Below are 15,858 nucleotides of genomic sequence, written 5' to 3'. Positions count from 1 at the left end.
ATAATATATAATGAAATTATTTGTGATCAGTGAAAAAATATTGGCAACTTCTGCTGTTTTTATAACCAGAGGGTTACTCTTAAATGTGTTTAAGAGGTATTTGAATTACTTACTAAGCTACTGTTGTGATAAATTTGCTCAGTATAAGTACTTCCATTCTTAATGCTTAAATCAATCCATCTTGCAGTGATTTTATTTTTGTATCATTAAAATCTATGCTAACTTACTTTTTTTAAGAGTCTGTGTAATCAGAAGCTGAAAACAGGTCTATTTTAAACATGCCATGCATCAACAAGATTTTACTTGATTTTTAAATAAAATGTTGGAGCTATCATAAGGAATGTATAAGATGGAACAATATTGTCAGTTTTTTCCAAAACTGTTACATTGTATTTCAGGCTTTAGTGAAATGCTTGTGTATAGCATCTTTGTTACTGACATTTCAGTGGGAACAAGGAAGCAGTTTGTATACCATTGTGCACCAAGCTACTTCCTTACTGTGTGTTGACTGATTTGGAAAGCTGTGTGGTTCTTGCTCAAATTTGAGTGCTGATGATACAGCTAAATACAGAGTATCTGCGTTCTTGTAGCATTCCTTATCCAGGTGCAGCTTCTTACGTGTGACAAAGTATTTTTTTTACTCTTGAAAAGTGACTTCTTATTTCAGGTGAATTCTTGTTACTTTAACAAGTGATGCCATAAAAACTATTTTCATGGTGGAAGTTGTATGGAATTGATGTTAAAATTTTGGCTGATAGCTCCAGTCATTCATATTTGTGATTGTGCTTTTAAACACAATGGCTTGTGAAGGTCTGGTGAAAGTTCCTGTATTTGCCCAGACTCTGTATAAGTCTATTAATGACAGCATGCTCTTTGCATGAATTCTAGGGTCTCCAACTTCTTTCTACTTGTTAAATCTTGCACATCTTGAAAAGATGTCTCTTACTGTTTCTGTACTATCTGTTCACTTCTTAACTCCTTTAATTGATATCTTCTTGTAAATATTTACAAGTGCATCAATTGAACTTCTGAAAATAGTGAAATTTTTTAAGTAGGACAGACGACAAGGCACTTCAAGTTCTGCAGTTGTTGTCTTCTGTATTTCTTTCTTTAGATGGAGGTGACTCTGTCAATAAAGGATGGTTGGAAAATGTTTCAGAACCACCAGTGTTCACTGCTGGCTTTTGTCTGTAGATTATCTCTAGTGACTGTCTGCCCAGAAGGTGTGGGCTACTGAGTGTTCCTATATTTCTGTAATATAAAACTCTTTGCTTTGATCTCTGAGTAATGCTTAGAAATAATTTCTGTCTTTTTTTAATGCAACTGCTTTTCTAGAGACTTTTGGATCTCCTTTTATTGGTGTCTAAAAGTTATATACGTTTGTGTTCTGACATTACGCAAGTTCATTCAGACTCTGATTGAAGATTACATTTATCATATTTGCAGTCCTTCCATGAGTGCTCAGTACCAGATCCTCGCTACTAGACAACCTCAGCAGGCTGTTGTCATGTTGAGACTTACTGACCCAACAGTGAACTGGAAAAGTTTATCTTATTAGCACTCTTATGAGTTACATGCAGTTATTCTCAATTTCTTCCTGCAACGCTTTTGTCTCCACTTAATCTGGTTTTATCTTACTTTTTGTATTTGTTAATTTGTATGAATGGCCTTAATATTATCTAGTTATATGAATAATTGAGAAATGATACAAATATCTCCCTATCCATAAGCACTACTGAATTTGTGATTTGAGAATAAAATCCTTTTCCTTAAATGTGTTTTATCGTTTCATCCATTTGTGATCTAATAAGTTTTTCTTAGTTTGGACTGATAATTCTTTTTAACGTATAAAATAAATCAGGACAGCAAGTGGTAAAAAGTATCTTTCAGGTCATAAATTGGCAAATAGCATAGCACATTCAGTTAATTATATGCAGAAAGCTACAGAAGGCTACAGGGCTCTCAGAGTTTGGATGTGGCATTTAGGTTCATTTTTTAGATTCCTAAACAAGTTCTTGCAAAGGACCTGCTGAATCAGTGTAAAGTACTAAAAGTATTAAGATAAAAGTAACTCTGTATTTTCTTTATCACATTAGGTAGCTGAGGTATGTAGATACATTTTGTGAAAATGGGTAGCTATATAGGACAGCACTGAAATGACATTTAGTGAGCATGGTGGTGGTAGGTTGATGGTTGGACTTGATGATCTTAGAGATCTCTTTCAATCTTAATGATTCTATGAAAATGCCCTTGCCAGATTTCTGTACAATTAACTGGTACCTTTCAGGTCTCCTTTAAGAGGTTCTCATTGACAGTACAGTTCTTTTACCCTGAAAATTATTTCTGGGCTAGATGTCACTTTGTGGAAGGTGACTGCATGACTGTTATATCTCTGTTACCCCTTGGCTACATTGCTGAGCTCTGAGGCCAGTTCTTCACATCATTCTCATACATCTACCTACTGGGAATGATTACTGTAGGAGGAGACAGCATTTTAAAGGTATGTTGTAGGAAATAACTGTTTGCGTTGGAAAAATTTCTGTTGCAAGGGGTTAAATGTCTTCTCTAACGATATTGTAGTTTTGTTTGCATTGTTTTACATCTGTCGTGTGTGAGACTTTTCAATTCTTTTAGTTTGAAAATTTAGCACCAGCAATTACTATTTTATGGTAATAGTCTGGAGGACCATTGAAAGCAGTCAGTGTGTTACTTCTCTTACCACTTCAAGCCTACCCATGTTATTGCAAGCTGCAGTGGTAAACACACTAAGTTGGAACATTTGGGTGTTGAACACCTTTTCCAAGGTAGATGTTAAATCCAGAGGCAGAGTCTATGTTAACTTCATGTTAAGTATTCCAGTTGGCTTAGTAGCCAGGTGTCACCGTGTGTGTTTAGATCAAACAGTAAGAAAATTTGCTTTGGTACATATGTGCTAATGTATGACAGGGAAAAGAAACTGAGGCATATTTAAAGAATTCTTAGCTGCTGAGGAGTTGTCTGTGATTTTTGGGCTTGCGTTTTGTTTTGAGGAGGGTTTTTTGAGTTTATAAATCAACTGAAGCAAGTATAGAAATAGGACCTTGCTGCTTTATTCAGATTTAAGGATTAGAGAGATCACAGTTCATTCACACTTTCATGTATCACACCTGTAAATTGCTCTGCTGAAAGCTTCTTGAGCATTTGGCATTCATTTGGTTATTTCAAACTCTTACCTTTTAGCAGGTAATTATATTAATCCAATGTCATAAACATCTGCCAACAAATTGAGAGCTATTAGCTTTATTTATCTTGAGAAACAGGCAGTTCTCCAGGCTGAGCTTCCAGTTTATAAAGAATGCATTTCTTTTATTTGAGCAAAGCTTTTTGACTTATATATCACTTCATAGGCATAGAGACTGACAGCCTGCTGTGGGCAAAACAGACTCAACTCATAGAATTTTTCTTAATTTAATTTATTGCAAATTAACACAAACTTTTGATTATTGATTGGGGAGCAATTAAACAAACACTTAGGAAATGGCTTTCCACTCCATTCTCCAAGCTCATCTGCCATCATACACTTCTCTTCCCCCATTTCTAATCTAAGCTGCCCTCATTCTTCCCATGTGCAACAACACTTGGTCAGTCCAAATTCCCTTGGTGAGGCAACCGGTGGTGTGAGATGTCAGGGCCATGTGGAGGGCTTCCCTCTGCTGCCACTGCTCCTCCATGCTCTTTACTGGTTTTCTTCTGCTCTTATGAGCTGTTCACAGGCTCAGCCTTGTGGAAGTAGGACGACAGGGAGGAGAAATTAACATAGATCCCCCATGGGCCCCAGCACCTTTGGGGCTATGCCTGCTCTAGCATGGAGCATCTCCTTTCAATGTGTCTCCAGTGTTGTCTCCTCTGTGTGTTGCTTCTCGTTTGTCTCTTCTGTTTCTTCCCCACAGTGTTTGAACAGAAGCACCATGTGCCCTTCTGGTTGAAATTTTGTTTTTCAGCGAGTTGTTTCTGTCAGTTTGAGAACCATCTGGCACTGGCTATGACTGGCTCAGGTCAATTCATGGCCTCTTTCCACATAGTTCAGACTTAAGCCCATTGGTACCAAAACCCTGCAGTATATACTCAGTACATTTCCAAGTGTGGCTTAGCAAGCAATTTAGATGGCTCTTAGTGAACAGCTATGGTTATTTTCCCAGGCTGTTAAAAATATGATTCATTTATATAATCTTCTATACTTTATAGTTTAGGAATCCTTGTCTTTTCACACATCTACCTCTCTTTCTAGAGAACATACAGTTTGTTTTTTTTTCCTCCTACATTGTGGATTAATTTGGGCCTTATCACTGTTTTTTTTCCCCAAAAGTCTTTTCTTTTGTATCCAAAAAAAGTAAAAACTTTCTGCTTAACTGTTTTAACACAATAATCTGCAAACACACTTTCGCTGTGAATATGCAGAGACATATTCTATTGTACTCTTCAAGATTTTAATGACATCAAAAGCTAGATCATGACTATACATCCGGACAATTTATGAAAGAATAACCAACAGATTTATAATCTGAACATATTGCTAGGTTGTCATGTGAATCTTCTGAAGTCAGGAGTTGGATGCATCTTATTTGAAAAAGACCACAATGCTAGGCTGAAACAGGCTCAGCAGTGAAACCTGAGTGAACTTTCTATCAAGTCAACAAAAGATGCCATGATGTGTCTCACATGTGAGAATCTTAGTGAGAAATTAAGCATTTAACCAAACATTGTTTATCAGAATCAAATGAAACATCATCAACTGTTCAAGTAGTTTACTCAGTAGGTTCTTTTATTCAGAGGTGACCAGCTCATCTTCCTGGAGACCACATCCACAGAATGGGACAACTGTGCAGTCATCTCACTGCTACCTGGCATAGTGGGAGGAGGCAGAGACTGTGAAAACTAAGAGTACAGGACAGAGGGAAGGAGGAAGTAAAACAAATAGGTCTTATATACAAGTGAAGCTTTCAAACTGAATCATTTTCTAAGTTGACCAAAGGTTACAAAAGATGCAGCCTCTTAAATTCCTGCATGGACAAGAGAAAACAGCTTATCTGCAGTTAGGACTGCCCAACTTGGTCCATGAACCTACCTAGTAGCTTATCTTGAAATGACAGTCTTTTGGAGCAAAGCAGAAAGGACCTGCTGCCAGTAGATACAGTCATGCTGGGCTCACCCAGGAAATGCAGGTGTAGCTCTGCCTGGTGAGGCTGTTGCAGTTGGCTTAGTTGAGGCTCACCTATGGTGTAGGAGAAAGGACCAGAAGGTGAAGACTGCCCCTGCTCCATTAGTAGGCTGTTGTCTTGTACATGCATTACCTCATCTTAACTTCCTGCTACCTTAAAGTAAATACTGCACTCTTCATAAAATTTTGAGAGCAGAAGAGCTTTTGGGAGGTAGAGAAAACAAGGAAGCTGTAATTATACCTGGAGGGAAAAGGTGCTTATCTGTACTTTCAAATGTAGAACTCACCAGTTCAGTTATTCTGTATTAACTATCAACCTCGAATGGCACAGCAGGATATTAATTTTATAATATCCATATTTTTAATTGCTTATTTTCCTTACTCTGAGCAATTTATTTTTTTTCCTGCACAGGCTTGCCATGTGGAAATTTGTGTAATGTGAGAGGTCAAGTTGAAATGATTGGAATGTAGAAGAGTTAAAAAGTAATAATTACTTCAGACTCTTAATTCTGAACATCAGTCTCTTTGCGTCATCTCTATTTGTTTCATTGCACCAAGTGCTATGAGAAATTTGGCAGTTTTGTTCAAGATACAGTTTTTATCTGTCAACGAAAGTAGCGTAGTCAGAACTAGGGAGAAGGCAACTGAAGCGTGGAAAACAGACTTCTAGTGAAACCTTAATCAGTGTTTTAAAAGTATTTTTAGTTAGTCTAAATACTAGGGATGGAAAGAAAGAGGTAAGGGAAATGATGAGGACAAGCAGCTATGTGGAATGCAAGAGTTTCAGAGAAGAATCTGGCTAGAAGTGCAGAAAGCACCTGTCAGAGTCATGACGGCAGGACTGAAGGGGTTGATGAAATGTCCTGGTTTTGCTGGGATAGAATAAATTTTCTATTCAGGAGAGCTGCATTTCTGAGAGGATTTCAGCGTTCAATTTATTGAAAACAAGTTGGTAAGATACTTTCTTTTAGTTTTAGCTGGGATAGAGTTATTTTTCTTTGTAGTACCTAGTGAGGCTTTGTTTTGGTTCTCTGCTGAGAATGGTGTAATAAAACAGAATCACAGAATGTTAGGGATTGGAAGGGACCTCAAAAGATCATCTAGTCCAATCCCCCTGCCGGAGCAGGAACACCTAGATGAGGTTGCACAGGAAGGCGTCCAGGCAGGTTTTGAATGTCTCCAGAGGAGGAGACTCCACAACCTCTCTGGGCAGCCTGTTCCAGTGCTCTGTCACCCTCACTGAGAAGAAGTTTCTTCTCCAATTTCAGTGGAACCTCCTGTGTTCCAGCTTGTGCCCATTACCCCTTGTCCTATCATTGTTTGTCACCGAGAAGAGCCTGGCTCCATCCTCGTGACACTCACCCTTTAAATATTTATAAACATGAATGAGGTCTCCCCTCAGTCTCCTCTTCTGCAAACTAAAGAGACCCAGCTCCCTCAGCCGCTCCTCAGAAGGGAGATGCTCCACTCCCTTAATGATCTTTGTAGCCCTACGCTGGACTCTCTCCAGCAGTTCCCTGTCCTTCTTGAACTGAGGGGCCCAGAACTGGACACAGTATTCCAGTGATGGTTTGGTTGTTGCCAAGCAATGTTTACATTAAGTCAAGGATGGACTTTTTTCAGGTTTTGCCTGTCCTAGGTTTTTTTTATATATAAAATAATTGGGAGGGAACACAGACAGGGCAGGTGACCACAGTGACCTACAGGAAGTATTCCATATCATAAACATCACACTCACTCTAAATTGGGGACTTTGCTGTGGATGCCCTCTTACTTCTGTGGTTGTCTGAAGGTTCTTGCCCTCTGTCCCTGAGGCTTACCCCCTCCCATGTCATTGACTGTCATGTTTTCATTGGTGCACAGCCAGCAACTGGTGTGTGAGTGGAATATAACTTTGATTGCTTTATTATCATTGTTCCCATCTTTATTACAATTCATCAGTGATGTTTTTCTTATATTAGTATAGTTTATTTCAATAATTAAACTGTTTTTATCTCAACCCACAAGTGCTCTGACCTTTTTCTTCCAATTTTTTCCCCTGCTCCACTGGGGAAGGGGCAAGTGAGCAAACAACTGTGTGGTGTTTACCTGCTTGCTTGTTTTAAACCACAGCATGGAGTTAAACAGGACCAGAGTTGACTTTTACTTGAGTTTCAGAGACCTGGAAAGGCAGGAGAAAATACAGATTATTTAGTGCATTATTTTGAGCAAGAGATTAGTGTTGGACATCAGGATACAAAAATGAGGGCAGATGTAGAGACAAATAAATGTATGTAGAAAGCAGGATTAAAAAGTCTAAAGCTACACAAAATATTCAAAAGTTGGAGGCAGAAAAGTGACAAAGGTTGTTTAGGTTCAGAAGAATATACTTCAATGTTTTAATGTTAAAGAATTTTCTAAAAGAAGTAATTTTTTTTTCCCAAAAAGATATAATTGAAGAACAAAGACTTTAATGTGTATCCAACATTAACAAATATTTGACTGGTTTAAAGTCTCAAAAGAGTGCAGTTAAATACGGGACACGGTCTAGATTGTGACTACCCCTATAGTTGTGCAGGCTGAAGTAGAGCTCTTCAGTCTCATTCTTCAGCTCTCAAGGGGGTTACTCATAAGACAGCTGTGCCTCCTTAAAATTCCTTTTGCTCACCGGAGCATATTTTAAGCAGGTAAAAAAACCTGAGCTACTCTAGTACAAACAGCTTTGGCTACGTTGAAAAATCAAACGAAGTCAAATGAAGTTAAGTTCTGGAATTAAACTATGTTCTGAGATAATAGAGGGAAAAATATTTCTTCACTTCTCATTAGTTTGTGGGGAAGTGAACAGACTGACTGCTATTTTCTTTTTCTTTCTTTTTTTTTCTGAGTATTTTATGGAGTACTTAGTTATCATAACTGAATAACCTCCAATTCTTGTAGGCATTTGGCATAGCTACTGATGAAAACTTTGTTATCACCACAACAAACAGGAAGGAAGTTACAGAAGACAAGTTCAGTAAGTATCTTAGATGGCAAAATGAATACACCCATTTCTTATATTGATTGTAAAGACTGTATGGTGATTGTTTATATTGTGACATGCAATAGTTAACTGGAAGTATAAATCCTATAATAGTTTGCCAATAATTGTTACAAAATTGGCTTTCACAAACAAGTTTTTAACAACTACTTGTTAGTATGATGACAGTTATACAAGGTAATTTTTTACCTTCCATCATAAGTTCTGTAAATGATAGGAAAAAATGGCATGTAAATAGCTATCACCTGCAAAAACTTTCATTACTGATTTGGAAACGTGAAAAGATTTTAAATTAAATATTGTCGCTGGGTTGTTGAGCAGTCAGTGCCTAAGAAAATACGGAGATTAAGGCTAAACCTGATCTGGTTTTGAGAGCAGAAGTTGCCTGATGCAGTGCTCTTCAATATACTCCATATTTCATCTTCACTGCAGGCGAACTTGTTCAAGATGGAGTTACTTTGTATCTACTACAGTCAGTTGATCAAATACTGCTTTCGGCAACCAAGGAGCGAATTGACTTCCTGCCCCACTACGACACACTTGTCAAAAGTGGCATGTATGAATACTATGCCAGCGAAGGCCAAAATCCTTTGCGTAAGTACTTGCCAAAATAATCTTGTGTAAGTGATGTTTGTATGAGTATGTGATTATGAGCAATTTAACTTGTCATTACAGCTGGTGAAAAAATATATTCTTAACTGTAAAGTAACAATTACCTATGTTCTTCATACAAATTTTTCTTTCATAAATGACTCAAAATGGCTGTGTAAAAATCCAGATTTACAGAGGTACCTTCTCAAATACTTCTTTAAAAACTTTGACTATTTTAGAAGTAAAATTACTTTAGTCTTGATAATAATCTTGTGGATGTCACCTAGACAGGTCAGCATTTGTGTTACCAGTTTTTTTTCTCCTCTACTTGCAATAGACTTGGTATTTGAATTAAATGAATGGGTTTTGTATGAGCTACCATAGAATTTTGTCTGTTCTACCATCTGTGGTTCTACAGAACTTGACAACGAGAGAAAATATTTCTTTAAAAAGATGCTGCTTTACTTTTTATCTAACTAGTGTATTAAATATGGAACCAGCATTTCATATTGTTCCATTGAAAAAATAATTTCTGTTTATAGCTTCTCTGAAAATAGTGTCTGGGGCTATGATTACTTTTAAAGTATGTACGCCTTAGGTACAGCAGGCTCAAAATCATACAGAAAAAAATGCAAACATCAAGACCCAAGCATTATACCATTGCCACAATGATTTCTGTTTCAAAACAACCTTAACAATGTCTATCAATAGCAACTGTATTTTTATGTACTAGTCTATTTTGGCCTCCTCCCTCTTTCTACATTTAATTTCTTCCTTGGCCCATCAAAGACACTCTTTTGTTTCAGATTTGGGGGCACTGCACTTAAAGTGCGGTAATAGTTTGGTCAGTGATATGTATATCTCTGGGCACAGGAATTGCTCTAGCAGACCATACAGAGCATGCTGTCTAGATCTGTGCTTTGTTCTTATCAGCTGCCAGTATCAGATACCTGAGAAGTACTAGGAGAACAGAAAGGCCATGCAGAGATGCAGCGGAAGTGATCTGGGGACTTTTGAGTTCATGTCCATGGTCTGCTCTTTTTCCATTAACTTGTCCCATTACTTTCTGAACCATATAACATCTTTAGTATTCACACTATTTTGTGGTATTGAGTCCCTAGCTTAATTGCATGTGATGTGAAGTGCCATGTCTTTTTGGATCTGTTGAGCTAGTTACTGCTTTTTCTACCTTTTGACCCTACTTTGTATGCTGGAACCTATCATAAAGGTTTGCTGGCAAGATTGGCTGACAGTGAATTATGCTCTGAGCCGAAGAACTTAAGGGCTGGGCTGCAAAGCTGTGACATTAGTTTACTCACAAGCACCAGGATGGATGAACGCACCTACTGGAGTAGTGAGAAATTACCCCAACCCTCCAAAATGTTTCTGCCAAAAAGGTGCTCATAGAATCAAAGAATCATAAAGGTTGAAAAAGACCTCCAAGATCATAGAGTCTAACCATCAACCTAACACCACCATGCCCACTAAACCATGTCCTGAAGTGCCATACCCATGTGCCTCTTGAACACCTCCAGGGATGGTGACCCCATCACCTCCCTGGGCAGCCTGTTCCAAGGCTTGACCACTCTTTCAGTAAAGAAATTTTTCCTAACATCCAATCTAAACCTCCCCTGGTGCAACTTGAAGCCATTTCCTTGTGTCCTTTCATTAGTTATGTGGAAGAAGAGAGCAACACCCACCTCTCTACAACCTCCTTTCAGGTAGTTGCAGAGAGCAATAAAGTCCCCCTTCAGTCTCCTTTTCTCCAGACTAAACAACCCCAACTCCCTCAGGCGCTCCTCATAAGGCTTTTTCTCCAGATCCTTCACCAGCTCCATTGCTCTTCTCTGGACCTGTGCCTTCCAGTGCCTCAATTCCCTTCTTGTAGTGAGGGGCCCAGAACTAAGCACAGTATTCAAGGTGCGGCCTCACCAGTGCTGAGTACAGGGGAAGAATCACTTCCCTAGTCCTGCTGGCCACACTATTTCTGAAACAAGCCAAGATGCTGCTGACCTTCTTTGCCACCTGAGCACGCTGCTAGGTCATATTCAGTTGGCTGTCGATCAACTCCCCCAGGTCCTTTTCTGCCTGGCAGCTCTTCAGCCACTCTTCCCCAATGTTGTAGCACTGCACAGGGTTATTGTGGACGAGGTGCCATGGCACTTAGCCTTGTTAAACCTCATACAATTAGCCTCAGCCCATCGATCCAGCCTATCCAAGTCCTTCTGTAGAGCCTTCCTACCCTTGGGCAGATCAACACCCCCACCCAATTTGGTGTCTTCTGCAAACTTACTGAGGGAGCACTCAGTTCCCTCATCCAGATCATTGATAAAGATGTTAAACAAGACTGGTCCCCAAAATGAGCCCTAGGGAGCTCTGCTTGTGACCAGCTGCCAACTGGATTTAATTTTGTTCATCACAACTATCTGTGCTCGTCTGTCCTGGCAGTTTTTTTACCAGGGAAGTGTTAACCTGTCTAAGCCATGAGCTGCCAGCTTCTGTATGAGAATGCCCTAGAGAACAAGTACTAGTCCAAGTGAAGTGTCTCTATTCCAATGCATGCAGCATAGATAACAAACAGGAGGAGCTGGAAAGTACTGTCCTAAGTATCTAATCACTATCACTGAAGCTTGATGGGATAACTCACATGATTGGAGTACTGCAATTGATGGGTATAAACAGTTCAGGAGGGATAGACAAGGAAGGAAATGTTGGGGGTCACCATCTACTTAAAAAAATGGATTGACTGCACAGAGCTGAAAAGCAGCAGTGTACAAGTCAAAGGCTTATCAGTGAAAAGTAGAGACCAAGCCAAAAAAGGAAGCCTTGTGGTTCGTGTTTACTACAGGCTTCTTGATCAGGTTGAGTATGTCAATGATGTTCATTCTTCAACTACAGGAAGCATCATTCTTGCAGGCCCAGATCATGTTAGGGTACTTTAATCACCCTGACATCACTGGAAAAGCAGCACAGCATGCTGCAAGCAGTCTAGAAGACTTTTGAGGATAACTTCCTAATCTAGGTGGTAGAAAGCTTAACCAGAGGAGAAAGCTTAAACAGTGGACCTGTTGCTCACCAACACAGAGGACTTACTGGAAAGGTCAAGATTGGTAGCAGTGATCATGCTCTGGTGGAATTCATGATTTTGAGGGATATAGGCTAGATGAAAAGTATAGTCAGGTCTATAAACTTTAGGAAAGTGAACTTTTAGTTGTTTAAAGGAGTGGTGGATGGGACACCCTAGGAAACAGCCCTCAGGGATAAAGGAGCAGAAGAAAGCTGGCAGCTATTTTAAGGCCTTTTTCTAAGAGCACAAGAACTACTGATTCTCATGTGCAAGAAATCAGTCTAGGAAGACAGGAGACTAGCATGGTTGAGTAAGGACCTCCTGGTCCAACTAAAACACAAGAGAGAAATTGATAGGCAGTGGTAGCAGGGGCATACATCTTGGGAATAATATGAGGATATTGCTTGGGAATGTAGTGATGGGATCAGAAAGGTTAAGGCACAGCTGGAGCTAAATTTGACAATGGATTTGAAGAATAATAAGGGTTTCTATGGCTACATTAGAAAAGGAAGATGAAAGAAATTGTACACCCCAAAAAATGAAAGGAAGGGATCTAGTGACAACTGACATGGAGAAGACTGAAATACTAAACAGTTATTTTCTTTGGCCTCAGTTTTCACTGGCAATCCTTCTGCCAACATCTCTCAAGTTCCTGAATCTAAAGGCAGGAACTGTAGGAATGAAGTCCCACTTACCATAGGAGACGACCAAGTTCAAGACCATCTGGAGAACCTGAATGTACAAGTCTATGGGACCCAATGAGATGCATCCAAGGGTCTAGAGGGAACTAGCAAATGTAGTCACTAAGTCACTTCATCAAATTTGAAAAGTCATGGCAGTTAGACAAAGTCTGCAGTGACTGGAAAACTGGAAACATCACACCCATTTTTAAAAAGGAGAGTTCTGGGAACTATGGACCACTCAGCTTCACCTCAGTGCCCAGTAAGATCACAGAATCAGAGAACGGTAGTGGTTGGAGGGGACGTCTGGAGATCATCTAAACCAGCCCCCCTGCTAAAGCAGGTTCACCTAGAGCAGGTTGCACAGGATATCATCCAGGTGAGTTTTGAATATTTCCAGAGAAGGAGAATCCACGACCTCTCTCTCACTCTGCAGTGGTGCAGTTGATACACACCTGAAGGAAGGGATGCAAACCTTCCCAGGCTTGAGAAGTGGGCCAGTGTGAACTGCAAGAAGTTCAGTGAGGCCAAGTGCAAGGTCATGCACCTGTGTCAGAGCAATTCCCTTTATAAAGACTAAGAACTCACTGGACTGAGAGCAGCTCTGCAGAGAGGACTTGGGGATACTGATCAGTCAAAAATTGGTCATGAGCTGGCAATATGCTCTTGCAGCCCAGAAATCCAATCATATCCTGGGCTGCTTAAGAAGTAGTGTGGCCAGCAGGTCAAGGGAGGTGATTCTCACACTGCTCCGCTCCCCATCTGGAGTACTGCATTCAGCTCTGCAGTCCCCAGCACAAGACAGACATGGACCTGTTAGAGGGCTGTAAAATGTCAAAGGGCTGGATTGCCTCTCCTATGAAGAGAGGCTGAGAGAGTTGGGGTTGTTCATCCTGGAGAAGGCAAGGCTCTGGGGTCATCTTTTTGTAGCCTTTCAATATATAAAGGGACTTATAAGAAAGATGGAGAGAGACTTTATCAGGGCCAGAAGGAACAGGACACAGGGTAATGGTTTTAAACTGGAGGAATCTACATTTAGATTGGACATAAGGAAGAAATTCTTTACTGTGAGGGTGGTGAGAACTGGAACAGGTTGCAAAGAGAAGTTGTGGATGGCCCATCATTGGAAGTCTTCATGGTCAGTTTGGATGAGGCTTTGAGTAACCTGATCTAGTTGAAGATGCCCCTGCCCATTGGAGGTGGTTTGGAACTACATGATCTATGAAGGTTTCTTCTGACCTAAACCATTCTATGATTCTGTCATTTTGTTCACATTTTCTGTGCCAACTGTGGATCTCAGGAGTTCATTTTTCCAGGCGTGTACATTCTGTTCTACTTAATTAAGGCTCTTTTTTTTACTTTTTGAACACAATGAATAAAACTGAGGTACAGCAGTGCAAACTGGCCTAAGTGTTCTTTGTCTATGTATAGTTTCTTGAATTGAGCTTGACACTTCTGCCTCAAGAATTTCGCAAAGGAAGGCTAATTACTATTTCATTTCCTTATGACATTGAATTGATAGCTGAACCTGATAGTGTTGCAAATGAAGGCCTGTGTATGGTAATAATTACTTGCAGTAGCCATCCAAGGACTTTCCAGGGAACTGTTAGGTGATCTTGGACATTTGGAACTATTACATGATATCCTAGAATAATTTAGGTCAGAAGGGGTCTCTGGAGGTCATGTCATCTAACCCCTGCTTAAAGCAAAGTCAATTAGATCGGGTGGCTGGACAAGTCCAGTTGAGTTTTGGGTATCTCCAGAGAGTAGAAATTCTGGAACCTGTTTTGACAGCCTGTTCCAGTGTTTGATTATAAAATAAATACATCTTTGTCTAATTAATTTTCCCTGTTCCAAGTTTTGCCCATTGCTTCCACAACTATCACAGTACACCTCCAAGAAGGGTCTGGCTTCATCTTTGCATCCTCCTAGCAATAAGATAGCAATAAAGTGTCCCTTAACCTTCTCTTCTTAAGTCTGGACAATCCCAGTTCCCTCAGTAGCCTGTCCTTGCATGTCTGGTGTTCAAGCTCTCTGATTATTTGGGGGATTCCTCTGGACTCACTTCAGTATTTCAGTGCCTTTTTCAAAGAAGCATGAAGCTGGACACAGTACTCAGAATGCAGTCTCGAAAGGACTGGATAGAGAGGAAGAATCACTTCCTTTGACTGGCTGTTCAACACTTTATTAGTGTCTCTGTATTCCTCTTGGGTAGCTTATCCCTTCTTCAACCTTATGCATACTTGCCATCAGCATTTGAACTTAGGAGTCTTATTCATCGATTCTGGCCTTCTGCACCACTTAACTGAGTTTCTGTGCAGTGGAGTGAACTATTATTCTTTGAGGAGGTAGTCCTTGCAGATCAAGCTGTTGTGAGCCATCCAGGGCAACTATTAAAAGTGCTCACCAAGTTCAAGAACTTAATAATGAAGGAACCAAGTACCAAAGGGGTGTAAAGTAGAAGAGAGAAAGGCACAAAGATATAGATCAGAAAGGATTGGTGGATGGATCAGAGTGGGTTGTGTGTGTCAAACCTACATTTTCCTTTTCTTTATATGCCGAGCTTTTTTTCTGCCCTCTGCTGTTCATCTTCAACAGTAAGATTGTTGATTGCATAGCAAAGAGTTGTTAACAGAGGGGCAGTTCATTAGGAGAATACAGGTGTATGAAGCTGGCAGATATCATACCTTTTCACTGTATTTGTGCCACAGTGATAGATCTTCAAGCTGAACAGTAGTAGTTCTTTCTGCTGAAAATGAAACACTGTAAAATCATACCTCTAGCTCCTGTGTCATGTTTCAGTGATATGCGCTGTGGTTTACTTGGAGGTACATGTTACAGGTGCTGAAGCCATGCTGGAGTAGCTGTTTAGCATCTTATCTAAGATCTCTGATCTCTAGCTGATTGACTTTTCTGCATATTTTACCTGTCAGATTTTTTTTATTGGCAAATGCTTTGTTTCATATTGTTTCTTCTTTCACTCTCATCCTGGGTTGATTTGAAGAAGTGCTCCTTGAGCAACCACATTGGGTGACTTTAAAAAAAATTAAAAGGAATTTTAAAAAGAAGTACTTGAGCATAAGGGTGTAAGTAGCAAACAATATCAAAGCACATGCAGCCCTTCTACTGGGACAGAAGAATAATGAACAAAAGAAAACTCTTAATTCTGTGACATCTCATGGTGATGTGAGGTGTTGAGTGCAATGGTGTGCACACTAAATGTTGTTATTTGATATTCAGCTGCAAAACCAAGGAATTTTGCTACTATCCATTCATGTTTCCTTTTTAAATATATATAGTGTTGCTA

General features: G+C 39.7%; 1 protein-coding gene across 1 annotated transcript in view; it reads left to right on the top strand.

Moving 5' to 3' along the window:
* Nucleotides 1-2,467: 2,467 nt before the first annotated feature.
* LOC104535763 (structural maintenance of chromosomes flexible hinge domain-containing protein 1-like) overlaps nucleotides 2,468-15,858 on the top strand; it is a gene marked incomplete at its 3' end in the record, with an annotated part of 38,145 nt that continues 24,754 nt past the window's right edge. Inside the window, exons 1-3 of the mRNA XM_010185799.1 lie at nucleotides 2,468-2,500; nucleotides 8,114-8,189; nucleotides 8,646-8,807. Coding sequence (XP_010184101.1) covers nucleotides 2,468-2,500; nucleotides 8,114-8,189; nucleotides 8,646-8,807 — 271 coding nt within the window. The remainder of the gene's footprint in view (nucleotides 2,501-8,113; nucleotides 8,190-8,645; nucleotides 8,808-15,858) is intronic.

This window comes from Mesitornis unicolor, unplaced genomic scaffold (genome assembly GCF_000695765.1).
Source record: "Mesitornis unicolor isolate BGI_N332 unplaced genomic scaffold, ASM69576v1 scaffold806, whole genome shotgun sequence".
Classification (NCBI taxonomy): domain Eukaryota; kingdom Metazoa; phylum Chordata; class Aves; order Mesitornithiformes; family Mesitornithidae; genus Mesitornis; species Mesitornis unicolor.
Note: the sequence above shows the minus strand (reverse complement) of the source record. Positions and strands in the feature narration are given on the sequence as shown.